Source organism: Dromaius novaehollandiae, chromosome Z (assembly GCF_036370855.1).
Source record: "Dromaius novaehollandiae isolate bDroNov1 chromosome Z, bDroNov1.hap1, whole genome shotgun sequence".
In the NCBI taxonomy this organism is placed as follows: domain Eukaryota; kingdom Metazoa; phylum Chordata; class Aves; order Casuariiformes; family Dromaiidae; genus Dromaius; species Dromaius novaehollandiae.
In genome coordinates, this window is record NC_088132.1 from 55,907,937 (window position 1) to 55,935,373 (window position 27,437).

The following is a 27,437-nucleotide window of genomic DNA, read 5'->3' on the forward strand; positions in this document are numbered from 1 at the left end:
TAATACAGATTATTTTATGAAAAATTGTAATTTTTTCTTTTTCTAGACCAACAAGCCTTTTTGACTTGAGACCTGCTAATATATAATGGTCAGCATTCCAATTTAAATAACTTCAGTTGGTAAATAGAACAGAGAAGTGTGCTGTAAGAAGCCTGGGATTTGGGATTCCTCATGTCTTTACAACTTAATCATTGACTAAGTTCTGTGATGTTCTCACTTCTGCCTGCACTGAGTATTGAATTTCTGTGAGAGTTTAAATTACTTAGGGGTTGCTGGTGTCCTCTCTGACAAATGGACACTTCTAAGATAAAATTACTTCAGTGGTTGAGAGGAAAAAAACCACCCTAAATTGGGCGCTTCATGAACAAAGCAAAACTATTTATTTGTGAAGTATAAAGTATTTTCAAGGTGAATTCAATTGTTTTGTTTTTACGTAGAAACAGTTGAAACACAGGCCTCCAGTAATTGAAGGACGTTCTCCACCAGATCGTTCTAAAATGACTATGAGAGACTTGATATACTATCTGCCAGAAAACAATCCTATGAAGTAAGTATGACTTTTTTCCCCCCTCGTTAGGTCAAATGATTTTTTTCATTTTCTGCCAACTTAATACCTGTGAAAAGAACAATTCTTAAAACTGAAGTATTCTTCCTTAGCATTGGTGCAGCACTGTTGCAGTAGCAGCATAAACTTATAAACGTTTTCACAGATACTCACTTTTGTACAGAAGTGAGAATGGACCTTAGTGTACCCGATGGAATATAAAAACATGAAGCTGTCCCCCCTGATGATTTATCTCTGGACAAATGATGTCAAATGCAGAATAACATTCAGTTGGTGTGTGTGTATTGCTTTATTTTTATGTATAGCTCCAGTTACTTCCATAGTTATGGAAACTAGGGATGCTATAGGTGGCCACCAAATCTCGTGGGCTCTAGGACCCAAGCATTCTTCCCCCTCAGGCTGCTGAAGTGCCGCTGGGTGCACTCTAAGACCCAGGAGGTCTCTGTGTCCCAGTTGGATGGATGTGGCTGCTGCTGTTGCTGTTAGCAGGTTTGGCCAGTAGCAAGGTTGTGTGTGTATCCCAGGTAGGCATGTCCACAGAAGACACTAGCACAGCTGGCCACACAGACTACCACAGACAGAGCAGTGCCTTTACCTGCAACTGCCACCAACAACCACATGAACATAATAAGTACAGCTTCCAAGTCCTGTTCTTCCCCTCTGGCTGATCAGGATTGACATTCACTAGTGAAAACACAAACACCCTCGCTTTCTAGATTCGTAAGCACACTTCCAGTGACAGATCCCTCGAATTCAGCATGACTTCCAAGTCTTACACCATGCCTGGACTATGAGCTCCCTGACCCAGTATGTATATTTCCTCCTACTTGTTGGCTAGTTCAGTTTGATGTTTACTAGCAAAACAGATGCGTGTAGTCTCACACTTGTATCATGATCACCCCCACAATCATGGATCCCTTGGATATTAGCATGGGCTCTTAGTCCCCTTAATATTCATGTCCAGATCTTGGGCCCTTAGCAAGCCACTGATTCAGATCTTCAGTCTTTCCACATGTGAGTTTCCACCTACTCACTGGCTTGTCGAGCTTGAAGTTTGCTAGTGAATTGCACATGCACGTATGCACACAGGATTAAGTTTGCTGGAAAAATGTAAGCACAGCCAGGTCTTTGCAGTTGCTGACACTTAGATTTCCACATACCCTGGCCTCTGTAGTTGCTAGCACCTAGACTACAGGCCCTGTGACCTGCAACCGCTTCTCTAATTGCTGGCTCTTGGACCTTTCAACACCATATATCACACACCCTACGCTTGCCAGTTCTTGGCCCTTAGACCTATGGTCTGTGGTCTCTTCAGTTGTTGGCACCTAGACCTACAGACCCAGTGACCTGCAGCATCTTTTCCAGTTGCTGGCATTTAGGCTTTGCTGCACTCACACAGAGAGAGTAGCAAATACATAAAAACACAGAAAAAATAATTGAGAAACTGATTTCTTAAGAAGATAGGAGAGACTGCAGTGATCAGGCAGGAGGGCTCAGTCGGACAAGCTTACTGACTGGCAGCCTGCTTGTATGTGACTGGCCCAGTTATCCCACTTCCTCTCCATTTTCCCATGGGTGTTCTTCTCCATCCATCGTGATCTTCCCTTTCCCATGAATATCCCCTAATAAGTTTTACATAACCTGACAAGCCTCTTCTGATATGCAATAAATTTCTCACAGTCCTACAAGCCCCTCATATATCCCATAATACTTATGATAACCATGTTTCCCCCTTTTTTTTATCAATCACAAAGTTTAGATTGACCTTCTTCAAAGCTATGCCTGAGTAGTTCCTCTAATAGTCTGTCAATCAGTGGTTGAAGAGTTCTGGTGTTTGTTTTTGTCCCTGTTATCAACTGCTCCTTAATGTCTGTGTGTCCATTTTATTTATGACTTTCCTTGTTATTTATTATTTCTTTTACACTGAATAGTCCTTAACCAGATAACTTAATGAACCAAATGCTCTCACATGCCACATACTCTTACGATGGATATATCCATATGCCTCTAAACCTGGCTGTTGTAAACTATGTTAGCTTTATTCAATTGTATTCTCATGACAGCATGTGCCTTGAAGGTGTTGACTCTGTAGATCAATTTGGGATGGTGTGGATGGTGCAGCAGGAGATGGTGCAAAATCTTAGGGATGAGAACCTGACAAGCAGCTAGGGAAAACTGTCTGGCTATTCTCAAAAATATGGTGCTTACTGGAAGGACCAGTTCTAACAGTGAAGTGTCAGTGATTTTCATGCTCACAGAATTTGTTAATCAATGCAAAATGGAGATGCTGGTGTGCAGTAGCATAGTTGTACCATCAAGTAGGACCTTATGATGTAAGGTAGGAGGTACTTGTTTCTCAGTGAACTAATGGCTGCTGTTCATCCTCACTTTCTTGTGATAAGGTAGTTTGAACTTTCGGTTGAAGGCACTGTGGACATTAGTCAGTAGTGAATCAACTAGTGATCATCATCACAGTCTCATGGATCACTACTTGAAATCTCTTGCTTTGTCCTTTTAAAATGCCTTGAACAATTAAGGCTTATGCAAAAATCCAGCAAAATTCATTAAGCAATCACGTTTGTTCAATTAGATCAAGTCCAGATATGGTACAAAAAACCAAAAATATGAAAGCTGCGTGTTTCTTTGTTCATTGTCCACTAAAAGGAGGTTTGGGGGGGTGGCTGTGTTTTATTAAAGTGAAGCAAAAATGTGTCTGCATGAACTTTCATCTCCAGTGTTTTATAAAATTCCAGGTCTTCACTGGCAGAAGAAAAGAGAACAGAAAAAAATTCTGCACTGGGTCAGATGAAAGAGTAAGTCTTGATGATTGAGGTATTTAGAGTCAAAAAGATTTCTGTTTCTGTTGGAAAAAAGCTTGCTTTATGTGTTGTAATATTGACAACATAAGTCTTTGTTTACTGTTTCAATATTGTAACCCTTATTTAAAACAAAATGTAATTTGAGAGGGGAGGGTGGTTAAAGAGCATTCTATTTCAGTATTATATTTCTGGGCTGTTTGTCCGTTGTATAATGGAATGAAAAGCAGAGTCCAGAGTCTTTGTTGATTACATTGCTAGTGGGCTATATTGCTGAGTGGTTCATTAAATTGTTGAACATCTGGTGTAGTGAGCAGCAATTCAAAACATTAACAAAAGTGATGGTTTTGGTTGATCTCTTAATTGTAGACAGGAAGAGAAAAGTACTCCTGATCATGAAGAGGAAGATGAGGAGGAGGAAGCAGAGAATGGGGAGGAGAGTCAGGATGGTCCGCTTCTAGTTCCTCGAGTGAAGGTGGCAGAAGATGGCTCAATTATTCTGGATGAAGAAAGGTACCAGATTCTGCATTCAACTCATGGACAATATATACTAGACTACTACTTGGTTTGTGAATTAAGAACAGTTATCTTGGACAGGGACAGACATGAGTGTGTTGATGTGTTGAGAGCCGAGCTATCCTAATTTAGAAAACAGTGCAAATATATGACAAAATATGAGCAGCAAGTATCTACATTGCAGTAGTGGCATATTTACTCTGAGAAATGTATTTTTGGAGAAGGAGGGAGAGAGGAAGATGCTATGTTTTATTAGAGTGAATGAATGGTGAATATTTGTCAGACTTCTAAATGTCTTCTATTTCGTTCACTTCTTCAGTTATCACAGTTGCACGAGCCTGCTCATTGCTATTCTGTTGTCAGCATGATTTGCTCCAGCTTTGTATCTTGAACCTTGCTGCTCTGTTCAGGTGCCAGTGTTTTCAGTAAATTTGCTTAGAATGGTATGACCTTTCTAAAATACTAGAGTATCAAATTATTGACTGTCCAAAAATCTGAATAGTTCATTGATAAACATCACCAATGTGTCTTGGTAGTAATATTTTCAGAGAAGTCTCCTTTTGTTGCTGTTCCAGTTTAACTGTAGAAGTACTAAGGACAAAAGGTTCATGTGTTGTAGAAGAAAATGATCCCATCTTTGAACGTGGCTCTACAACTACATATTCCAGCTTTAGGAAAAGTTTTTACACAAAACCATGGTCAAATAAAGGTGAGTATATTTTTGATTTCAAGTTTTGAGTCTGCAGAACAAGCTTAGTTTTCCACAAATGCTCTATACTTACAACTTTTATTCCCAGTGAAGTTGATAGATCTATTTGTGCGACAGTCTCCGTCTGCAAACTCTTATAACAAGCAGAGCTCTGATGTTTGCTGTGAAAGTAGGCATGCTTAAAAAAAATCCAGTGTCCCGTGATATGTAGGATACCTGTGACTTTATTCTGTCGTGGACTGTTAGGTGCTGTGGAAGTGCTAATGTGCCTTTTTATCAAAAAGATAGTTTTGGATTCTAGTATCAGGACATTTCAGCTACCTATGAAACAATTAGGAATTTTTAACAGCTTCCCTACTTGGTTCTTCCAATATGGGCAGGAATAAATGATATAAGCTGTGTCTACATGGCCTGATAGTTGTCAATATGCACAGAATGTTTTTTATGCGATTTTTTTTTTTTTGATTTTGAGCATCCTGTAAATTGGTCATTGTCTTTAGGCTTACAACTTCTTACAACTGGAAATACTTTTTACAACTGTAGATGAAAAACTTAGCTTCAGAATTCATTGTGCTGCTTTTGGACTACATTGTTTTCCATTTACAAAGAATAGTATGAATGTGTGCAAAATGCTTGGTTTCTTTTTGTGTTTGTATTCATAAATCCATATTTTGGAGCTGGTTAGCTTTAATTTACTAACTTTACTAAACGTATGGCACATTCTACAGTCTTATGTCAGATCAGACAATTCTTTCTGTTAATGGTTCATTTAATATTATTAAAGGTACTTAGGTAAAATAAGACATGAAGAAATTTCTACCCAAAGTGAAAACTTTTCCCATTCTTGAGCTTTATTTTTTCATTTTGTTGAGCTGTAAGCAAAATTAAGTTTAACCAGTTAAAAATGGTGGAAAATGAATGTGCGAAAAAAAAAAAAGCGCAAGTGTGTTTTCTTTAAAGGAATATTTTAGGAAGTATACAAATGTGATTTGCATCACTATGCAAGCTGCAGGGTGTGTTTTTAGTGATGACAGGTCAAATTAGCCTGAAGTGTTACTTGCTGTATTTTCAGCAAATGTCATCAAGAGTGTCTGTCTGAAGTTAAGAACTAATCCTATGTGGAGGAAAAAGTCACTGTTCACACTGTGAGCATATTATACAACTAAATATCATTCAGAGTAGTATATTAGGAATTAAATTTATAGGAAGATAAAGGCTGATGTGAAGGTGTATGATTATATGATTGTGGAAGCTACTCATTTCTAGAATGCAAATGGTCCCTATTATGCTATAGTTCCACTTTTGTAAGAAAATATTAATATTATTTCAGCATTTGTCTTCCCGACTCAGTGGAGAATGAGAAAGGCTGTGTGCATGTGTGTGTGTACATGTATGGGCTGTGTGTGTGTACATATATACACATGTGTATATATATGTACGTGTGTGTATATGTGTATGTATATAAAAAGATGCTTTATTCAAACTTGCTTTTGCTGAAATGAGTAGTGTTAGTAGACCTGATTCTTCACTAGACGGTGGGAAATGTTGGTTACTTATCTAAATAATTTCTTAGCAGGCATGTTCTCTTTCAGTGAATTGATGTATGAAAATTGGAGAATATATAATTATAAAGATTAGTTTGATGTACCTTTGTGTTATGTTTCTCATTACTGTTGGGATGATTTATCACATGATAATTAAAAATACTTACTCAAGTTTTAACTTTGTAACTTTAAATTTCACTGGGATTCTCCAATTCACTCAATTTACAGCCCCGTTAGATAACTTAATGGTCAATTATAATTTCTCTGAATCTGCAGAACCAAAAAGCGGTCTCTTCTACGAGTTACCTATCTAGTTGTATTAATAATATGGAAAATGTTTTATTTTAGATACTAAGAAAGATGATAAGTTTAAGTACTCTTAAATATTACCTATGTATCTTTTTTTTCCCCCAGAGACAGACATGTTCTTTTTAGCTATCAGTATGGTAGGAACAGACTTCTCCTTGATTGGGCAGCTGTTTCCTCATAGAGCCAGAGCAGAAATTAAGGTAAAAATGAAAGCACTCAGTCAAGTAATTAAACATCTATTTTCACTCTTCTGTTTCTTGCTTGCTATTCTTGTGCTTCTTATTAGTATTGATAATTTTGATGCTAATTGGCTCTGGAGTAATGCTTTTAATAAACATTTCCAGGAATAACTATCTGAAATAAGAATATGCTGGGTTGCATTCTGATCACCATATTTAATAAGCAGACACCATATTTAATAAGCAGATATAGCTAGTCTTGATTTTATTTTAATTGAAAAAAGCTGATAGTGGATGATGTTTGAGGTTCTTTTGTGTTACCTTTCTCTTGGTATCCAGCTAGTAACGACTTCTATATTTCAACCTCTGCCTGGACTGGAAGTAATGAGGATGGTTGGAGGAAGATATTGAAAATAACCAAAAATAAGCTAGTGATACATATTGATGATAGAAGACAAATTTTAGCTTTCTGTGTAAAAATTAATGACAAAAACTTGTGTGCTCTGTGAGCATGCCTGTAAGATTTAACTTCAGTTCCTATAAAATTTTATTACTAGAGAAAAGTTTAAAAACTTTATCTTCATTTGTGTTGTACAAACACATATTGTTGCATTTCTTGCTTATTTAAAGATAAACGTAACTTTTGTTTTTAGAATAAGTTCAAACGTGAGGAAAAAGCAAATGGATGGAGGATAGACAAAGCTTTCAGTAAGTAAAGAAAACACACCCCATGCTGCAATGACTCAGTTAAATGCAGTCATCTTTCTTCATTGTCATTTTTGTGCTTTGCCTTGCTTGAATTAATTATATGAAAAAGTTTTTTGCTCTTAAATGAATTCAGAATTTAGGCACTCTCAGTTTTTTTTTATAACAGATATGATTCACAGTAAGAACTTTAGGTTTAAATTCTGGCTTTGCATTGATGAAATTAATATAAACTTTTAGTTGAAGATTATTCTGGTTCACTGATATTTAGAGCACAGTTCCTAAAGATTCTCGAAGCAGTTTATAATTAAATGCTTTATATGTTTTTTGAATGGGCCACATAAGTCTTAGATTAGCACATTAATTCATTATTTGATACTATGGTAAAATTTATGTATTTGTCACTTCTCAAATTTTCTAAACTGCTAAATATTGTACCCTTTCTTCTACCCTTACCCTTGATTTTTAAAAACAAGGTACCACAGTCCTTATGTCACCTCTATCTAGTTTCTGCTAAAGTGATACTCAAAAAGAATTTTCTGTTTAAATATGTAATTGTTGCTTTTTAATATTGTAACATGCACCAGTGATTATTTTACAAAAGCAGAAACTTGGAAAGATTATCAGCTAAAAAAACTTTTGCATTTCTTTGTTTTAACTGGACAGAAGAAAAGCGGCCCTTTGATTTTGAGTTCTTTGCTCAGCTGCTTGAGAAGGTCTTGGCAGATGAGGAGAAGAGGAAGCAAAAGACTGTTAAAAGCCAGAAGCCAAAAGAAAAGAGGCCATCAAGGACTCGGAAGAAACCAAAAGGTACCTCAAAAGAATGCTTGAGATACCATTATAGAGCAGTGCTGTTAATGTTGCTTCAGTCATATATCACTAACGAAGTAAAAATTGCATAGGGGATCTTTTCCTTCCCTGTTCTGAATAGGGCAAGGGAATTCTGGGTTCATAGCGTAATTCTTTTTCAGATGTAGTTTGCGTACTTGCAGGATGATAATAATTGTTAGCAACCGGTTTCTTGAGGGGCATTTTCTGTAGGCCACACAAAGATTACTGCTCTTCCAGCATTTGAAGCACTGGACTACTAAGGGATATTTTAATTTAATAATTAAAAAGTATCTTCATGAGTTGCCGCTGAACTCACTTTTCAGAATCCTTGAGGCAAAACCTTATTTTTGGCATGCTGTTTTCTTCTGGGACTTTCCATTTAAATTTTAACTCTTTTTTTTTTTTTTTTTGAGATGCTGTTTCTCCTTTAGCTGCATTTTGACCCCTAAAGTCTGAAGGCTATAATTCTTTTCAGGGGATCTTGTAAACTCTGTTTTAGTTTTCTTGTCTGTTTAAAATAAAGTATAAAGATTATGTTTAATTACAGCTGATCATTGTATTGTGTCTTGCTACTATAGTATCTGTGAAAGGAGTTTTCACTAGATTTGTTTAAATTAAAAACAGTTGGACTGACATCATTTGATTGAATTCCCTGCTAATTTTGTGGATTTTTTTTCCTGAGTATTTGTTCTTAATGCCATCAACAAGGAAATGGGTTCTTGTGGAAGAAACAGGTGAACAGCCCTTAAAAGGGATCCTAGCTAGGAAGTAACATTTCAATTTAATTCTTAAGATTGACTTGATTTTGCTTTTCTCTAGCCTTGATTTCAGATCTGATTTAGTAAAGATGTCCCACATAGTAGGTTTTATAGCTACATGTAGAAATTATGTTCATAGTCTTTAATTATAGGTTAATTGTACTTTGTGTGTAAAATAGTGTGGGCATGTATAAGAATAAGAAAGCATGTATAAAAACAAAAACAATGGAGAAAAAGTACTTGGTGGTTGTCTGATGTTCTACATAAATACATGATAACAACCACAATGTTCTGGAAAAGGGAGGAAGAAGAATTTTAGAAGCTGGTTAAAGCAGAAGAAGAACTTACAAATTTTTAGCTAGAAAATAATTCAGCTTTCTTATGCAAATAAAAATGATTAACTAAAATAAATCTCTTGATCAAAATTACTTTTTCATGGCATACTTTCTGCAGCCATAATTACCTTTCTATAGAGACAGGAAAATTGTTTTCAGGGATGGCAGTGCCTATTTTTTGTGGACCTAAAAGTGATTGAGTAACTTCCTAAAAAGTATTGGAACAAGAACATTTGCTTAATACATGCTATATTGACTTTACACTGGTGGAAGTGTTGTCTTATGCACAAAATGTGTTCTGTGTTTAGTGTTGCAGTTAATGTGTGTTAAAGTTTTTCTTTTTAATCAATGACTGACTTCTCATGGACCTGCTTGTATGCATAACAATGTATCAACACTGATATATGAATTCACAAGATGTTGCTATTGGAAATATCTTTGAGATTTATGGCCCCTAGTACTTTATCAGCCTATTAATCAGGAACCATACTGTCTCAATAGCGAAAGCTGCCAGTGCAGAAGCTGCTGGTGATCAAGATAATTCTCAGAAAGCCAGAATTTCTGATGTAGAAACAGAAGCAGATGCTGTGACAGCTGAGAAGGAGAATGAAGAATCTTTGGGTGTTTCTGAACGGACAGAAGAACAGGTTGCATCAGAGCCAGTGTTAGCAAAAAAGAAAAGAAAAAGAAGGAGAAAAGATGACCTTGAACAGGAAGTAGAGAATCTTCCAGAAGAGACGGCAGTCCCTTCAAAAACTGCTGTCGAAGGGAAATCCTCTAAGAAAAGTAAGAGACAAAAATGCTCACCTGTAAGTGTTCAAATACAAAGTCTTTATGTAAAGATGCTGTGGTCTTAAAAATGAGAACTGGGATTTTGTTCTGTTACTGATCTGCCTTGAAAGGTTATAGAACCGTGCCTTTCAAGAATTCAGCTTTCATGCTAAATCTAAATGTTATGTTTTATTTTAGCTGAGGACAATTCTCTTAAACCTTAATTATGTAATTTCTGCTGGGATTTTCTTTGTTCCTGACTAAATCTTGCTTCAGTGTAGCTGGTATGTGAGAATTGGAATTCTATGCTGTTACCCAGAATGTCCACATTGATATTTCATTCTTATTTATTAGCAGGAAAAAGTTCAGTATGTGGTACTGATGATCATACTACTGGTGATGGTCATACTACCTCGGGAGAAGAACTGGACAGTGTTACTGAAGAAAAGCAAGATCGGACTCCTGCTCTCGAGGAGGAGAGATCAGAGTCCTGTTTACCAGTGGATGGCATAACTGAAAGTGATCTCAATTTATACAGGTGATTTTTGCAATAGAAAGCTTAGGCAAAATAAGAAACGGTTTATTTTTTAAAATTGATTGAATTTGTTGTTTCTTACCATCATGTTAATTGACATAGATGGACAGGATTTTTAATTTCTCAGAACTGTGAAGGTGTGCCCTACTGTGTTTTAGTCATATGCTTTCAATTGACACCCTCAATGTATTCTCTGCCCTGATGCTCTCCTTGTAAATTGGTTTACATCAATATTAAAATCCCATCCAAAAATACTTTCCTTTTTTGGGGGGGGCGGGGGTGCTTGAAGACTGGCTTATCCTAAACATTGGCTTAAAACTCTTAATAGTACTACGAATATTGCTCTCAAAATAGTGATTAGTAATGTTGCTAGGTAGTGTTGCTATACACTTGGAATTTTTTAATAGGGATTTCCTTGTGAGAAAGGAAAATTGCTCAGATTATACTTGTGCTGAACCGACATCTTGGGTTGAGAGGCAAGATTTTAGTCTCAATTTTGGGCATTCTTTTACTAGAAAGAATGTGAATATTTGTATTTTATTGTTTTTTTTAATATACAGAAATGGTAAATCTAAAAACTTACTGTGAAGCTGTCCATGCTGCTTCAAAATTTTGCATGTTAAGTGCTCTATATAGTTATATTGTAATTGTTTGCTGTTTTCATACAGTTTCCTTGAAACATTTATGAACTTTAATCCCTCACAGGAGGTACATGGAAGAACAGTAATTCTTGTCTTTGAGCTCAATGTAGATTGTTATGGAAGATGAGGGAAATTTTTTTGTGTACAGTGTTTTAAACTATAAAGTCTGCTTTTAAGGCTATATCTAGTCTAGAATATTCAGATGGTATTTTTAACTTTTCCTGTAATGGCATTGCAAAAGTACAAAAGTGGTTTTAAAGCTCATGTCATGGGGATATCAGTAAAAGTTACAGGTGTTTTAGAGAACCTGACAAACATCTAATCTGTAGAAATTGCATACTGCTGTAAATCTAAATTTTACTGTGCAACTTAATCTGTAAGCAATATTAGCTTTTTATTAAAATACATTTATGTTTTCATGTGCTTTTATTGATTTCAGCTTTCAAGATAGCAGTGATAGTATGCTAGAAACAGAATCTGCTAAACTGAGAATGCTAAATATCGGAGATGAAGTACCACAGGAAAGCCAGCTTTCGAAGTTCCCAGTTTCAAAGATTAAAAACAAGAAAAGACAGTCTGAAGAAACTACGGAAGCAAAGGTATTTTTATTTTTTAAGCAATTCTGTTTTCTCAAGATCTTTCTGTTTACCATTAGCAGTGTTTATGTAAATTAAAGCTGTTTTTTGATATGCTTTTGTAATGTTTTTACTGCTTGGTGCACAAAAGGCAACAAACCTGAGACCATCAACGAAATTCAAATGCTATCAATTTGGTTGGCTTTAACAAAAACAAAACAAAACAACATTATACTAAACTTAGAGTATAATGCTCATGTTTGGCTTATCTGATAGATAGTTTAAACATTTAAACACTTTAATTTTTCATAATTGAAGCACTATAATATCAACAGTGAAATTTGATGTGCTGCCTTGGAGCAAATTTCTGCTAGCATGCACGTACTAGTGTGATGTTGACAACTGATTTGGGCAGGAAGAGTATAGGACTGTTTGTGTTGCCTCGAAATGTAGACCTCCTGTATCCTCTCATCCTTGGCTGGTATGAGGTGTTTCAGGAAAAATATAGGAAACTGGACCAAGATTGAATGATCTTTCCTCAGGTATGCTCTAATCAGTGCTAGCAGTTTGGGAACTTCTTGAGATTGCATCTGGCGTCTTTCATAGCCCTTGGTGGACCTCTTATCTATCAGTTTGTCTAGCTGACTTTTTGTATCTATCTGTACTTCTGTCATCAACTGCATACTACAGCTGGGAGTTCCTTATTTTATGCACTGCATGAAAAAGTATACTCTTCAGATTATCCTAAGCCTGCTGCCTAATAGCTTAATATGATGCGCTCTACTTCCACTATTATGTTCCTGTTCATCTTCTCCAAGCTATTCTAGTTCTTACTGCTGTGCTGTGCTGTTTTATCCAGTGGTATCTTTTTCAGGCTGAAGAGTCCTGGTCTTCAATTTCTCCTGATGTGGAGAATGTTCTATTTCTCTGATCATTCTTCTATCCTTTTATCACTAACTCATTTTTGGAACTTGATAGCATCCTGTTTGAAGACCTGTATGGGGGGGGGAAAGGAATTACTTTTCCTTTTGTGCTTTCTAAGATGAAAAATGATCTTATGGATAAAGCTTGATATGAGAGATGAGGAAATTCTAGGTGTTAACGTTTCCCTAAGGTCATGGGAAAATGATTAATGCTTTGGCCTCTATTTTAGATTCTGTCTCCTAAAATAATTTCTTCCTTCTAAATAGAAAATTACCTACTTAATATCTTCATAAATACTAAATGCTTGTAGTGGGAAGTGTTAGAACAATGTATTCTCCTGATATTAATTGGTATAATATTTATTAAAAAAAATAATGAACTGATCAGGGCAATGTGCCATATACATCAGCTGAGCATAGTGAAGTAGCTAAGCTTTCACATTAATTAATTATGGCTGTTTGACATAAAGTCTTAAAACCTTCCAAAACTGGTAATTTCAAAAGATCAACTATTCAGTTACAATTCTTTTGGCCTGCTATGGTTAATTTAAATTAAAACTAATGGAACACAATTACTGACTTAATTTGAAATACTCAGCCAGCCAGTAGTGGGAAACATGATTCTATTAACATGATGAAAAAGTGGATAAAGAAGAGAAAAATATCTTTATTCAGTAGGTTTTTATCTTAATGCACTAAATAAATTCTGTATAAACTTTGCTGAATTTGTGACTAGTTTTCTATGCTGTGATTTTTTTTTTTTTTCTTTCCCTTTTCAGAGTTATGGTCAGTCATCTCTGAGAAAAAGATTTAAATACTGGACCTGGAAACTAGTAATAGCTGATACTAAAGAGTCCATTATCAGCTTCACCAGATTAAAAGACAGAGGAGCCTTATTCATGTTTCTGCTTGTCATTATCTTACAGCAAAGCGTTCTTCAATGTTGCAGAGCTGAAGTAATAAACACTTGTTTGTTTTCTTATTCAGACCAAAGATATATATGACTCGTGTAAACCAGATGAAAAGGAGAGTGCATCAGATAGTAATTTTCAAACTGAAATAACGTGAGTAGAATTATTTTACCTTCCATTAGTACTTGAGCTAAACTTGCATTTACTTAATTTGGATATAAATTCTGTTTAATCATACTAGGATTAGATGGTAGAGCATGATGACTTTTCTTCCTTATTCAAGAAGGACTTTTGGTAGAAATCTTGACTGCTGAGGAGTGATGCTTTGACTGAAGCTTAGCTTAAATGAGGAGGAAGACTTAACTAAGCTTAGAAAAGCTAGTTCTTCTACGCTCAGTTACCACAAGAGAGATTTCTCTAAAGAAGTTTTGCCATTTTGTATGGGAATGTCAGTTGTTAAAGTTGGCTTTAAAAAGGGCTTTGTTGGCTTCTTTGAAACTGGCAGATGTCCATCAGAGCTCATTAGCTGCACACCCCACATGTATGATGTATTCATACTTTTATAATTGGGGCACTGTTGCCCTTCGGAATTTAATGCAAGAGTCTAAGTTGAGACGCCTCTCTGGAAGGTACTCCGTCTCTGTCTTGACTATTCTCCTTTATGAAGTTAGTCTTTGTGACTATTTCTTACACGGATGTCTGTAACTGAGCAGTGGTGTTCATTCCTCTTGTGTACCTAAGGTTTCCAGTTTATATGATTAGAGACTTAAAAATCCATAGTATGATTCTTTAAAATTGATTTAGAGATAGTGTTCTAGTTTACATTTAGTTAGCAGCACTTCTAAATCTGAAAGTTTCATCCTTCTGTCCTTTCTTTATTGAAGGACAGGTCTCTCTCATGGTTAAGATTGTCACAGTTGTATTTGCCCTGTCCTAGGAAATATATAAGATAAGGTAGTAGTTCCCAATCTGAAGATTATTGATAGTCTTGCTGACAACCTTATTGACTCTGGTAAACAGTGTGTGGAACCTAGGAAACTCTTGCAATCATTAAGGATGCAGAGATTGATAGGTGCCTCTCATTCTTCGAGAACGTTTGGTCATTGGCAGTGGGACAAAGAGTTTGAAAGCAGCAGATCATAGTTCTATGAATTGGGTAGCCCTGAAAGGGAAGGGACAGGAAAGGGAGACAGAAAATCTTGTATATGAAGTAAGTCTGTTGTACTTCTGAAGCAGCTTTCTATTGTTTCAATTTTTAGTTTCTATTGAAATCAGTAAGCCTGTTCTCACTAGCTTCAATTCTGAATCCCCAGGGAAAGAGGTATTCCTACTGTAGCAGCAAGAGACATTTCCTTCTGGTATTTTAAAGTTGGATTCCATTGGAAGCCAGCAAAAGGTCTTGAGGTTTACTTGAGATTCTGTCCTTTTAAGTAATCTGTCCTTTAAGTAATCTAGTAAACTGACAAAAACTGTATCTTTATTACCCATTCAGTCCATGCTGAAGTACATCTTGGACCATATGAAACATTAACGTTCTCTCTGGCAATAATATAAAATCCCTCTTTTTATATCTTAAGGGAAACTGAAAAGCCAGCACACAAAGAGCGCTTTCAAAGACCTAAACCCAATTTAGCAAAATCATCTGGAAGGAGAGAAGCAGCAACCCAAGAAAAACTGGAGGCTGAGACTTCCCCTCCCCCTCCAAAGCTTGTGAATGAAGCTGAAAAGGTCAGAAGGAGAAACCTTACTTAATATGCTATACTGTTGATATTGTATCCATTTTGATCAGTGCTGATCCTGTGGACCATCTACACTCTAATATGGGTTCTGAGGACTGCCTTTGAGGTATCTGTTCATTTGCCCAAGAATAATATTTCTTGTCTTAATTTCAGTGCACTGTGGAAGACAGTGGAAGTAACAGAAGTGAAATCACAGAAGGAGAGAACATAGATTTGGAGACTAAATCTCGGTAAGTATTAAGATCACTTTTCCAGTCTACTGGTGTTAAGTTACAACTTTGACATTATTAATTTATGATACGACAATTGTTCATTTATTCTGTTTAGTGCTGTTATAAAAAGGTCTTTATGCAGCACTAGTTGGGAAGATTTGTATTCATCTTAAATTTGGCTTCAGCATTTTCTTGGATGATGTCAAATGGTACTACTGTAGAGGCACGTCTTTCTTGGGAAATTGAAGAAAGCATTACTTTGTAGAGAGTCAAATTTCCTTGGAATTTGGGGGGAAAAATAGTGATAACTGAACATTAATATAGAGGTAGGACTTTTGTGGTGAGACAGAGTTGCACAGGACTAAATCAGGCTTTGCTAGGAATGTAGATCTATGACTCTGGCTTTCTCCCACTCTCGTTTCCCAGCTAATGGCTCAGCTTTTGATGCTTGCAGCAGCTACAGCATGCAGGCTACTAAAGTTCCTCGTTTGTGGTATTTTACAATCTTTCAGAGAAGAAGGTGGCAAAAAGTGATAACTTCATATCCTCTTAGTGGCACGGTAAATAAATGGAGTTTCCACAATGTAAGACCAAAGCAGATTTCGTACTCGTATGAAGAAACTTGCATAAGCGGGTGGAAATCTTTCTAAAGACAACGCAATATAAGATTAAATTCCAGATAAAGAAAGCTATGCAAGTCATTGAATGCTATGTAGGCTTGACATTAGGGAATAAATATCATCGTTGTGAATCCTTTGCTAATTTCTCTTGTGCAGAGAACCTGGAAAAACTGTAATTGCAAAGACAGTAATTAGAGGATGTCGACAGCGCTTTAAGCCGAACATTACAAGAGCATCTGGAAAGAAAGAAGAGCCTGAAAAAGATGCAGGAAAAGATAAAATGTCCCATCCAGAGCCTAAGGGAGAAATTGAAAAGGTATTTAATTGAATAAGATAACTGAAAATAATGTGTTTAGTGATAAAAACCTGTTGAATGCAACTGCAACACTTTTTTTTTTTTCTTTTTTTTTCTGATTGTGACCAGAAATCAACTGCTTGCTTAATCTGCAGTGACAGTGTGATATTGCTTAGAGGAGTCAGCTAAGCTGGGAGTTTTTCCACACATATAGTAGATGCCAATAATCTCTCAAGTCCTGCAGCAAATACAAGCTTGTGTGTTTGATCTAGATTTTACTGCGCCTTTCTGGCTGATGTGAAATTTACCTTATGGATCTTCTGTGTCTGTCATAGCATCCCATTTCATATCCTATTTTGGACAGTTATCTGGCCTGTTAAGTAATCTTGTACTTGATAAATGTAAAAGAATTAGTGTCTTAATGTTCTATTTCTATTCAGAATACTGACCAAAGTAATGGGTGTGATACTACCAGTGGAGAATCTGCCGGAAAACATGATGAAGTCTTGGAGACAATGTCTCAGTAAGTATGTGAAAAATGAGAAGCTATGTGCTGCTCTCTGCCATCCCTCTCACTTCTGGTAGTATTATATAGAATGGTGATTATAGAACTTTCTTGAGAAATTTCTGCAGTGAGAGAGAAGTTGAAGGAAGAAAAAGAACTTTTTTTTTTTTTTAAATGCATGGAATACATAGATGAACCATTTTTGTTTTTAAAGCAGTGCTCTTAAATGAGATTTCAAGCATGATAAATGCAAAAAAAATTGAATGCTAGTCCCTTTAAAACTAAAACAGGCCTTCTCCACTAGCTTTAATACTGAAATACATCCATTTCAGTGGTGGAAAAATTTACGTATTTAAATAATAGGAATAAGTGTTTGTTCTTGAAGCGTAATTAAGTGTCAGATGCCTGGGATTTGTGGGGGGGGAGAAATGTGTGGGCAGCTTAATGCCTGTGTTAATTAAGAAATGTTTCCTGCTTTTCTGTTCAGTGGAGAAATGATAGCTGTAGTGTAAATGCTCTGAGAAGTGTATTTTACAGGAAAGGTTGTAAAACACATTCTTTTTCTTTTTAAAGGTGGATATTTGAAGAGGGTGGAGGGAGGTAAACTGGGGTTTGATCTGGTAGAAAAATATTATAGCTGTTATTTCTTTCCTGAACCATGCTATATAACTTGGTGCTCAGGGTGAAGAGACATAGAAGCTGATTGCTGGTTTTAATAATGTGCTGCTGACATTTTCATGTTAGTAAGATTATGCATGAAGTTAATTGTATAGTCTCTGAATGTTTGCAACTTAACCCTTTGGACCCTTTGTTAAATTAAGTTCATGTGCCTCTAGGGCAGATAGGAAAATGAAAAGAGCTATTATGGGTCAGAGGCCTCTCTAGAGGCAGATAGAAACATGAGAAGAGCCTCTTATGGGGTGAGAAAAGGTCTATCTAGTGTGGTATCCTGTCTCCTATGGGGAAAGAAGAACAGGGCAAGCAAATGCTAATTTCTCAAGTACTCTTTCAGCCTCCAACAGATATACTTCTGACTTGTTAGCTAGCAGTGAATAGCTCAATTCTAAGTAAGTGTATGTTAATAAGAGGGGGTAGCAAAGGGGTGGAAGGAATATTGCTTCTCTGAGACCCCTCCAACTTTCAGACATCTTATGTTCTTACAAATCATATGTGTTTTTCCAGGTCTAATGAAACAGCTGGTTTACAAGAGGACAGCAAACAGACTGTGCTGAAACCAGCACCGCTAAAAAGAGGCCGAATGCCAAGACCAAAACCTAATATAGGAAGAACTGCTGCAAGGCATGAAGTCCAAACACAGAAAAAAGATCCCGAAGAGGAGAAGGCTGAATATGGAAAAGTGGAAAAGGGTGTGACTCACCCTAGGAATGAAAAAAATGATTCATGCCTCAAAGATGTGAGTTTCCTACTCCTGTGCAGTTGGAGGTGTTTGCAGTTGAAAGTGTGCAGTCAGGCACACTTTTTTTTCTCTGGTGCTCAAGCGGATGCCTTAGTAACAAAGATCTAGGTGCATACCATGTTGTTCTTTCAGAATTATCTGAAGTGTCATAGAATTTCCTAATGCTTGGATTTAGATTCTGTTCTCCATAGAGAGAGATTGCATCCCACTTTTCCATCGTGTTAGGGATGGTGTCAGATATGAAAACAGAAGTGTAGAACAGAAAGGATAGTCTTGGAAAAGCAACCATTTCAAATAGTATATAGAAAAATAACAAATCTGAATTTTTATTTTAAAAGTATCTAGTGATGTTAGTTGGTTGCACAGGAAGTAAGATCTTTTTGAGCATTTTTGTAGAAGAGGAACTAAAAGATACCCCCCCTTTTTTTTCTGCTCTGCTCTTCTAAGGGAGAGGTTGAGCATATATATTTTTTTTTTTTCTTAGAGTGAAATTTATATTCCTTTTAGGATGTGATGGATTATGAAGACACTCAGCCATGCGTTGAGATGTTAGAAGAAGATGTCTCTGCAGATTCTGAGAAGATGGACTCAATATATGCAAGCCAGTGTTCCCCAAAAAAGTCTTCAGAAGCTGAAAGCTGTGAATGTAAAAAGGAATATTCAGATGTCTTGAATGATGTTTCAGATTTCAATACAGAGTAAGTTTGTTTTTTAAATGGAGAGATGATTTAAAAAAAATTAATATCTCTAGGTATTTTACATTCAACTCCAGCAATTAAAACTGTTATAGATACAAACTCATCATAGATATACAACTTATTTTTAATTGAGACAATACTAGAATAAAAAACACCTGTGAAAGTACTAAATTTATCTGCTGTTGGCATATAATATTGAATGCAGTTTTTAAATAAATACCTTTTTTCTGATGCTCAGTTCCTGTATTTACCTTCTCCCATGTTAGTCCTAAAAATATACCCCATGTGCTTATGTAAATCCCTGAGTTGTAGGGTTTTGGTTTCCCGTTAAGCTGTCCTTTTAAAGACCTGGATTGTAAATCTACTGTGTAGTTCTAGATGTGATTAGACAGAGAGGAAAATCTGTGAAACATTTGTTGTGACTGGAAGTTGTAGTTGTTCTGAAGTTCATTTTGTACTTGTCTTCGACCATTTATGAGATGCACAGGTTTTTGATTGTTGAAGTGTTTGATATGACCTTATTTGATCTTTTTTCCATGTCAGTTACTTTGGCTATTGCTCTAAGAAAGCTAAGAATATTTATACTTGACTCCTGTATTGGCGAGGATCACATACAAGTATATCATGTATGACCTGGAGAGCCACTGTTGTCTCTGCCTTTGATTGTGCTTTTATTTTTTTGTTTTGTAGGAAATCTGGTCCTCAGAACCAAGATGAGAAAACCATTGTTTCATCAGCTCGGTTATTGAGAAATCGATTCCAGAGACCAAAGCCAAATTTAGGAAAGATAACTGTTACAAAGGATGTGCTAGATGTAAATAAAGGTGTATCACAGACTGATACCAATAAGGAAGAAAGTTTGACGCAGTGTGACGATGAATGTAGCACCCTTCTCGATGTAGATGTAAGGCGCTTTTTCCCCTTTAGTTCTAGCTGAGCCTTGGGGTTTGTGGAGCTGAAGGGAACGCTGATGTTTTTTTTGTTTGTTTTTTTGTTTGTTTTTTGTTTTTGAAAACACAAGTTAATCTTTCTTGAAGCAAAATTTTTTCAAGAGCTGAAGTTTTCTGAATAGAAACTCCCCTACCTTCCACCTAACTGTATGTGAGGAATAATAGCTTACATCTATTGTATATTTTGTTATGTATCCAAATGTCTTTCTGACCTGAGGTGGGCTTGTAGAGATGACAGTGAAGAAAGAAAAGTACTAATAAAAGACGGCAAACAAGAAGTCTGGATATCAAGCAGTTTAGTTTAAAAGAAATAAGTGTGTGTTTTTCTTGGAAAGCCTGAGAAGTTACTAGTAAGCAGTTAACTGGAATTCTTCTGCAGGAAATACCTTATAGTGATTAATACTGAACTTCATGAACATCATAACATGCCCTTTTCAGTTTGAATTAGCGTCATGACTTTTTCTTGTTCATGTGTTTTTACTTTTTTAGAAAACAGAAAAATATGAAGTCCTGCAGTCATTAGAACCCTTGGGAAAGGAAAACTCTCATGGCTCTCAAGAAGCTTCTGGAAGGCCAAGTTGTCAGTCCCCAGAGATGCTTTCAAGATCAGAAGATGGTGAACTTGAGTCTTGTCCACCTGTAGATAACCAAGAAGAAATGTCAGCTACTGATGCAAGGTAAAGCCACTTCAGTTTCTTGACTGTAACAATGAAGACATGTTAAAAGGAAATCATTGTGCCAATGGATTTCTAACTGGCAAAGAAAATCTAATAAAAATACCTAATGAAATGTCAGTTCTCACAGTTTCAGCATCGGTTATACTAAAATTCCAGTTATTTCTATGCTATGCGTCAAATGAATGAGCATTCATTTTTACAGCTGGTATTTTGTCAGAATCGGCTTCGTCCTCTGAAACACTAGATGCGTTTAGTTTAAGCAGAATGTTAGTTTGCTTTTCAGAGAAACCATGTGAAAATTACTTTGGCTTTATATTAATAAGCGGACAATAAGGTAATGCCTCCAGGGAGTTAGTTAATTATATTGTTGAAGTCGTTAGACTGGTGCTTTACATTTCTTGATGTAACAAAGATTTCTGTGTATAGGTTAAACTTGGAAGAACTTTGTTTACCTGTTTCTTTTAAAAATTCAGAGATGTGTTTTATAGGTAAATATAACTGGCCTGTGGTTTTTAATGGCCAGCTTTTGTGTTAAGTTTCAGATTTTTTTTTTCTGTCTGACGTAGGCTTGACAGCAAAAATACTACCCAAGAAGAAAGCAAACCAACTTCTCTTCAACCTGTACAGTTAGGGAGGGGCCGATTCCAGAGGCACAAGCCAAACTTAAGAAGGACTGTGGGAAGGAAGGAATTACAAACAGAAAAAAATAAGTCGGATGAAAAACCTCAAGCAGAGCAGCTGGTATTGCAAAAAGATGAATTGGCCAATGCTGTGTCTGTTGTCGTAAGTCTAATAAGAATACATTTTTCGTCTCCAGAAAAATGCTTTCAAGTTGCATGTTCTGTTTCATGAAGTTGCATTAGAACAACCCCCCTCCAAAACCCTGGTATGTTGAGATAATGCAGATATGAAATGAAGTCTACAACCTGTATTACTCGTATTTTCTGGAAAGTGGGGATGTGATTTTGGTTGGATTGCATGGTAGAAAAGCATTATGCACATTTCAGAAATTCTAGAAGAAAAGTGCATTTTATATATAGCAGTAAAAAAAGAGCTTTTTGTTCATTTTATCTTTCCTGTTTGGATGAATCAAGTCTGTGTTGAGGAATCCAGCATAAAGTATCAAGAGAAGGCAGGAAGAGCTATTTTTATGTAAGAATTAAGCTTTGACTGGCTTCACCATTGCAGAGTCTGGCATTGACTGAATTTACCTGTGTAAAGTAGAGGATATTTACCTACATTTTATGTCCCACAGACACTTTACTAGGCACTGTAATAGGTATAAAAATCCTTGAGAGCCATTGCAGTAGTATTAAACTCTCTGTAACCATTTTTGGGTTGCAGATGAATGATGCCATGGGTGCAGGCATGAATTGGTTATGTGCAGAGTTGACTGAGATCTCAAATGTAGCTTAAACTTTTTATGACTGACTCATTTGTGGAGTAGGTACAGCTGCTTTTGTTCTTGAACCTGTGTACAGCTAGCTTTGAGTACTTGTGTGCTGTGCTCCCAGAGAGGAGCAGGAGAGGCGTACTGCAGATGCACTCAGTGCCCCAGGGCACCGCTCATGCCCAGCTGAGTTAGTTGCTTATGGTTCAGCTTTGTCTCTTCTAGACCTGTGGCCTGTGCACGTGCGTCTGCTCTGTGCAGTACAAATGTGTAGAGCCACTGCAGAGTACAGTGGTCTGATGCTGCTCTGTAATAATAAAGCCATCTTGGACCTGGAGTGCTGAGGAGCGTGTGTGAGTGGTGTCTGCGTGGAACCGGTGTGGCAAATACAGAAGTAAAACTAATAAACCTTTCTGAGTCTGAGGTTATTTTGTGACAGCTAGGGTGTGCCTGTGCTGTGCTCTAAAGTGTCCAAATTTCAAAGGTTTTCCAAAGCCTTTTCAAAGGCCTCAGTGCATTGTTTCCCTAGTGCTCCATGTAACACAGAGTTGATTGAGTGATAAATAGACAACTGTTATCCATAATGCTTCAGTGCCTGTGGTAGTGGCGAAGAGGCTAACTCTAGGCTGCCCAGGACTGAAAGAACTTATGTTCCTGCATGCCTTTTAATTGATTTATGTGCTCGGGCAGGTGACTCTCAATAAAACAGCATGATTCTCTTTGTTCACATTGGGGAGATTAACACTGAGATCTGGAGTTTATGCTTGCCTTTTTAATAAAACACATTTTTGTTTTAAAAATTTGCTTGATTCTCGTTTTTTATGCTATAAGGCATAATGCTTATATTTTGTTGCATATTAAAGGGTGAAAATGAAGTTACATTGCGTCAAGCTGATGTGTTGAGTGATGAGGAACAGGCACAGCAAGAGGAGCCTCAAGTGCCCCATATTTCTGAAAATGCATTGTGTAAACAGAGCAGGTGAGGTTAGAGTCCAGGAAAATCATGTTTTAAAATGTTTCATCTAGTGCATAAATTAGACACTTCTGTAAATGTCAATTCTTTTGTTCCTTGTTTCCTGTCTTTCTCTAATGCTTAGGTTTCAGTGCCTTCTGGCAGCTTCTTGCCAAGTTTTCAGAGTACATTTTTAGCTGAATTTACTTGTCATTGTTTATCTGATAGAGTCTTGCTCTGTTTGAGCTCATAGTTCTTTTTGACCAAGCTTTTCTTTTATTGGATTTGTATTTCCATATACAGTGATCATGCATGTAATGCTCATAAATTTTGCAAAGTGCCAGAGTTCTGTCTTTTATTGGTCCCAGTCTGGTCTTCTACTTTACTATTGCTTGTGTTAAAATAAGATTTTAAACATATATTAAGTTGCAGGTTCTTTGATGTTGGTATGATTAGTAACACAAATTTCCTTTTGCTGTCAAAAATGTTTTGACAATGAATTTTCCTTATTCCTTGTCAAATCTTAACTGTAAATGTCAAAAACAGAAATATGTATGTTCTAAAGGCTATTTTATTGTTTTTTTTAAAAAAAACCGAAACATATGGTATATCGGAGTTTCTAATCATCTTGTATTCTTGTATCATCTTGTTGATTCAAAATTTAATGTATGTGGAAATGTTTTCTTCCCCACCCCCAACTGAAGTCAAGTGACTTTTGTTTTGTTTTAAATACACTAGTGCTGAAAAATCCATTTCCCCAGAAGGCAAGCTGGTTGCCCTCAAACCAGCACAACTCTTAAGGAATCGATTTCAGAGGGCTAGACCAAACCTAGGAAGAGCATGTAGCAAAAAAGAATCTCCAGTGGTGCAAAAACTTGCTGCTCCAGTTGAAGAAGAAGCAGAAAAAGGAGAGAGTCTCCCTGTAGTAGAAGAGTCTGAGGAACCTCTTTCCTCAAAAGTGAGAATTTTGTCCAGACCTTTCTGACTGTGCTTATTGATACTTATCTCTGCACCAGCTGCTGTTATGAAGTGTCTAAATAAGCTGCTTTCAACCCATAAATTAATTTTCGACTAGTGAGAATTATTGTTATGGAAATTAGGCTTGTCGGCCACCACTGGATACTTGCATCCTAATATGAGGTCCTTTAAAATTCTGTGTTAATGACACACTACTTGTGTCTATGTTTTTTTGTTAAATCTAAAGACTTATCCTGTTCTTCACTTAAACTTTAAAATTTTAGCCATGTACATGATAATTAATAGTTATGGGCATGGCATATTTCTGTTGCTGGGTTTCTTCTGAACCCACTGGTGGTTGGTCACAAAGGAATATATGGATGCCCTTCCTAAAGGAGAAGGGAACAATGATAGGTGCCCTAAACTACTAGGAGATTTTTGAGCAAAGTTTTGTTTCAAATTAATATCTAGATTGTAACTTGCAATGCTTTATTTTACATCTGATATATTTTGTGCTAATATTGTCTTTTTCCCTGAATTTAAGGATGACATGGAAGTATTGCTGTCTGTGGGGAATTCAGCTAAGAATGACAGTCCAGAGACAAATACAAGAAGTATGAAGTCAGAAATACTCTGTTCCCCTGAAAAATCACCACTCTCTCGCAAGAGAGAGCAAAAAGAGTGTCCGTCTACAGAGGCTGTAGAAAGCATTCAGGATACCACAGAGAGGTAAAGTTCCCTGTTGACAAACTAAAAAAAGCTCTTAAAAAAAACCCTTTATGTATTTATCCAGTTATTTTCATATAGCTCTTGCTTTGTGAAGTGTAGGCTGAGCTTTATCAGTTGTATGTGATACCTGCCATGATGGTCACTAGGTGGCATCCTTACATAATTTTAAGTGTATTTTTAATGGAATCACAGAATTCCTCAAGACCGTTTTCCACATTGGAAGAGGATATTTTGCAGGTGGGAGTAGGACAGTAGGAGCAAGCAGTCATAGTTCAGCTGTTTGAATTTTTCATTAACACACTCCTAAGGTCCAGCAGACTATGGATGTGGACCCTTGAAAGCAGGACAAGCTCACTTTGTTACTTTACCTACAGCGGTTCTCAGTGAGCTTGTTGTCTTAAATGTATTCCCAGTCTTCTCACTTTTCCTTTCCAGCAGAAGCTTATGCAGTGATTTGGTGGAGGGTATGCTTTTTATGTATGTGTAATATGAGGCAGATTGTGCCATTCACTTGTAACTGTTCTGGGCTGTGTTATAAACTACCTTATGCATAATCCTAACTAATATGGAGCAGCCAAGGATCAAATTATTTTACTGTTCTCTAAAATTCTCTTTTTGTTCCTTTCTGTCTCTGAATCTCTGCTTGGGATCTCTTTTGTGACTTGTGTTACAGTCATATCCCAGAGTCTTTGTGCTAGGGTTAATAAGAAAAGAGCCTTACCTTACTGAGTCTTCCTGGCTTCTGTGATAGGGGATTTTCCTCAGTCTTGAATTTCATAGCCCAAGATTTCAATGATCTTACTGTGATATGAATGTGGGATGTGAGAATTTCATCCTGTTTAAAAACAGTAGTACCTTGAGCATTGGGATTAAGCAGCCATGGAAGCACCTTCACTAATTTTTGGGGCCCATGGTGGCATATCTGAAACTTTCAGCAGTTGCTGACTTTATGTTGTTTTACCTGCTTGTCCAAAAGCAAACTGAAAGGTCCATTACTGAAGAAAAGCAAATTATCTCCTTTTTGCATTGCTCTCTTTCTTCCCCTAGTGAGTGGAGTTTAATAAATAAGTTAACACCCCCCCCCCCCAAAAAAAAAAAAAAAAACCCCAAAACCAGAACACTTAGGTCAATTTCTGGGTGGATATACAAAATATTTATTTGTGAGCCAGGGTTGTACAGTCTATTTAATAGTGCCTGAGCACTAAAATTTAAAATCTTAATATTTTGTAGGTCTGGTGATAAATTAAGTTCTGGAGAAAAAAGTAAATCAAATGATACAAAACCTTTGCATCAAGTGAGGGACCCCCTCTGGAAGCCAAGGTCAAACCTAATGAGAGTTACTAGAAAGAGAGATCATTCTGAAGAAAGTAGAAACAGAAATGAAGATGACACTGAAATTAGAAATGCAGAAGAGTGTTTGATGTCAGAAAGAACAGATGTATCAATGGTAAGTGCTGAATGTTTAGTTTGGGCCAATTTATACTTTAATTCTTGTGCTTAACTTCTTGGAAGTCATGGTGAAGAAACCCAGTATATGGATGTGAATAGTTGAAGTGATTCTTTTCTTTTTTTACTTCACTATTGGGAATGATGTTGAATAAAAATACTCAAAATCCCAAAACTGTGAGACTATTTAATATGTACTGTCTTTCTAAGTTTTATAATTTATGTGGCCAGAAATCTTCATTAGCATAAATACATGCTAACCCTGTTACCAACAAATTTAATGTCTGCTGTGCACTGAACAATGAAAATTAAGGCAGCTATCTAATACCAAATACTATGTAAAATCTGTATAAGTATGCTTACAGTTATTGATATATACCTGAATAGCTTGTTCAGACCTTCTTCTTAAATTCTTTCGGCAGACCTGAGCTGACCCAGACTGCTTCTTTCTGTCTATAGTTATGGCATCTGAATCAAGTTGTTTCTTATATTCTAAATGGATCGCTAGAAATATTCAATTAATGTATCATGTTTGCCAAGTGCCCATGGTTGATAGAACTGCACTTACTGATGTGTTTTAAAAAATTACACATTTTGAACAGAATTGCGTAGTGTGCTCAAATGAGAGTTCTAAATCCATCCCAAGCAACTGTTTTGTGAGAATAGCTCTGTAGGAACTTTATCAAAGCAAACACTGCAAGTGAGCAAAATTTTGACACTACAGCTCCTGCGGGAGAAGATGACTTGTGACACAATCCTGCTTAATAGAATGCTGCCTATGTTCTGACAAACCTTTCTATTTGTGTTTGAATAATGTTCAAACCCTGTTCTCTAAATCAGGGTAGCTATTTCTTTCTGACTTGTTCCTAGGGCAGAAAACAAATAACTCTTCCCTTCTCTCAAATTGTCCTCTAAGCTAATAGGTAGCTTTAGAAAACAGAAGATAGTTCCTCTTTCCAGCTGCTGAAGGGCTACTACTCATGATAAGTTGAGCGAAGACCTGGTCTGTTAATTAGCAGCACTGGGAACACAGGTGCCATGAAATGGCATTTTTACTACAGAGACTGAAATTTAAAGAAAAAGGTGTGTGTGTAGGAGGAGTCTTAAGCTAGCAGGAGAGGTGACAATTGGGCATGTGTTCAAGAACCTCAAACTTTGTTCTTTAAATTGCTTTGTCACTAAAACCAGTTAAAAAATATGTTTGGCACTTAACATGGTAATAACTGT

General features: G+C 36.5%; 1 protein-coding gene across 3 annotated transcripts in view; it reads left to right on the top strand.

Annotated features, from left to right (window-relative positions):
* The window catches only part of LOC112988729 (transcription factor TFIIIB component B'' homolog), a 51,653-nt gene that overhangs the window by 4,697 nt on the left and 19,519 nt on the right, over nt 1-27,437 (top strand). For 2 of the 3 annotated variants that reach the window (XM_064502277.1, XM_064502279.1), the window contains exons 3-26: nt 438-547; nt 3,319-3,378; nt 3,751-3,894; nt 4,473-4,606; nt 6,565-6,659; nt 7,292-7,346; nt 8,010-8,153; nt 9,769-10,053; nt 10,393-10,576; nt 11,654-11,813; nt 13,700-13,776; nt 15,201-15,351; nt 15,516-15,592; nt 16,351-16,510; nt 16,930-17,012; nt 18,177-18,408; nt 18,919-19,109; nt 19,800-20,013; nt 20,549-20,736; nt 21,303-21,519; nt 22,990-23,105; nt 23,817-24,036; nt 24,580-24,764; nt 25,995-26,211. In XM_064502277.1, the coding sequence (XP_064358347.1) occupies nt 438-547; nt 3,319-3,378; nt 3,751-3,894; nt 4,473-4,606; nt 6,565-6,659; nt 7,292-7,346; nt 8,010-8,153; nt 9,769-10,053; nt 10,393-10,576; nt 11,654-11,813; nt 13,700-13,776; nt 15,201-15,351; nt 15,516-15,592; nt 16,351-16,510; nt 16,930-17,012; nt 18,177-18,408; nt 18,919-19,109; nt 19,800-20,013; nt 20,549-20,736; nt 21,303-21,519; nt 22,990-23,105; nt 23,817-24,036; nt 24,580-24,764; nt 25,995-26,211 (3,699 nt within the window). The remainder of the gene's footprint in view (nt 1-437; nt 548-3,318; nt 3,379-3,750; nt 3,895-4,472; nt 4,607-6,564; nt 6,660-7,291; nt 7,347-8,009; nt 8,154-9,768; nt 10,054-10,392; nt 10,577-11,653; nt 11,814-13,699; nt 13,777-15,200; nt 15,352-15,515; nt 15,593-16,350; nt 16,511-16,929; nt 17,013-18,176; nt 18,409-18,918; nt 19,110-19,799; nt 20,014-20,548; nt 20,737-21,302; nt 21,520-22,989; nt 23,106-23,816; nt 24,037-24,579; nt 24,765-25,994; nt 26,212-27,437) is intronic. The other variant, XM_064502278.1, reaches the window with a different exon arrangement.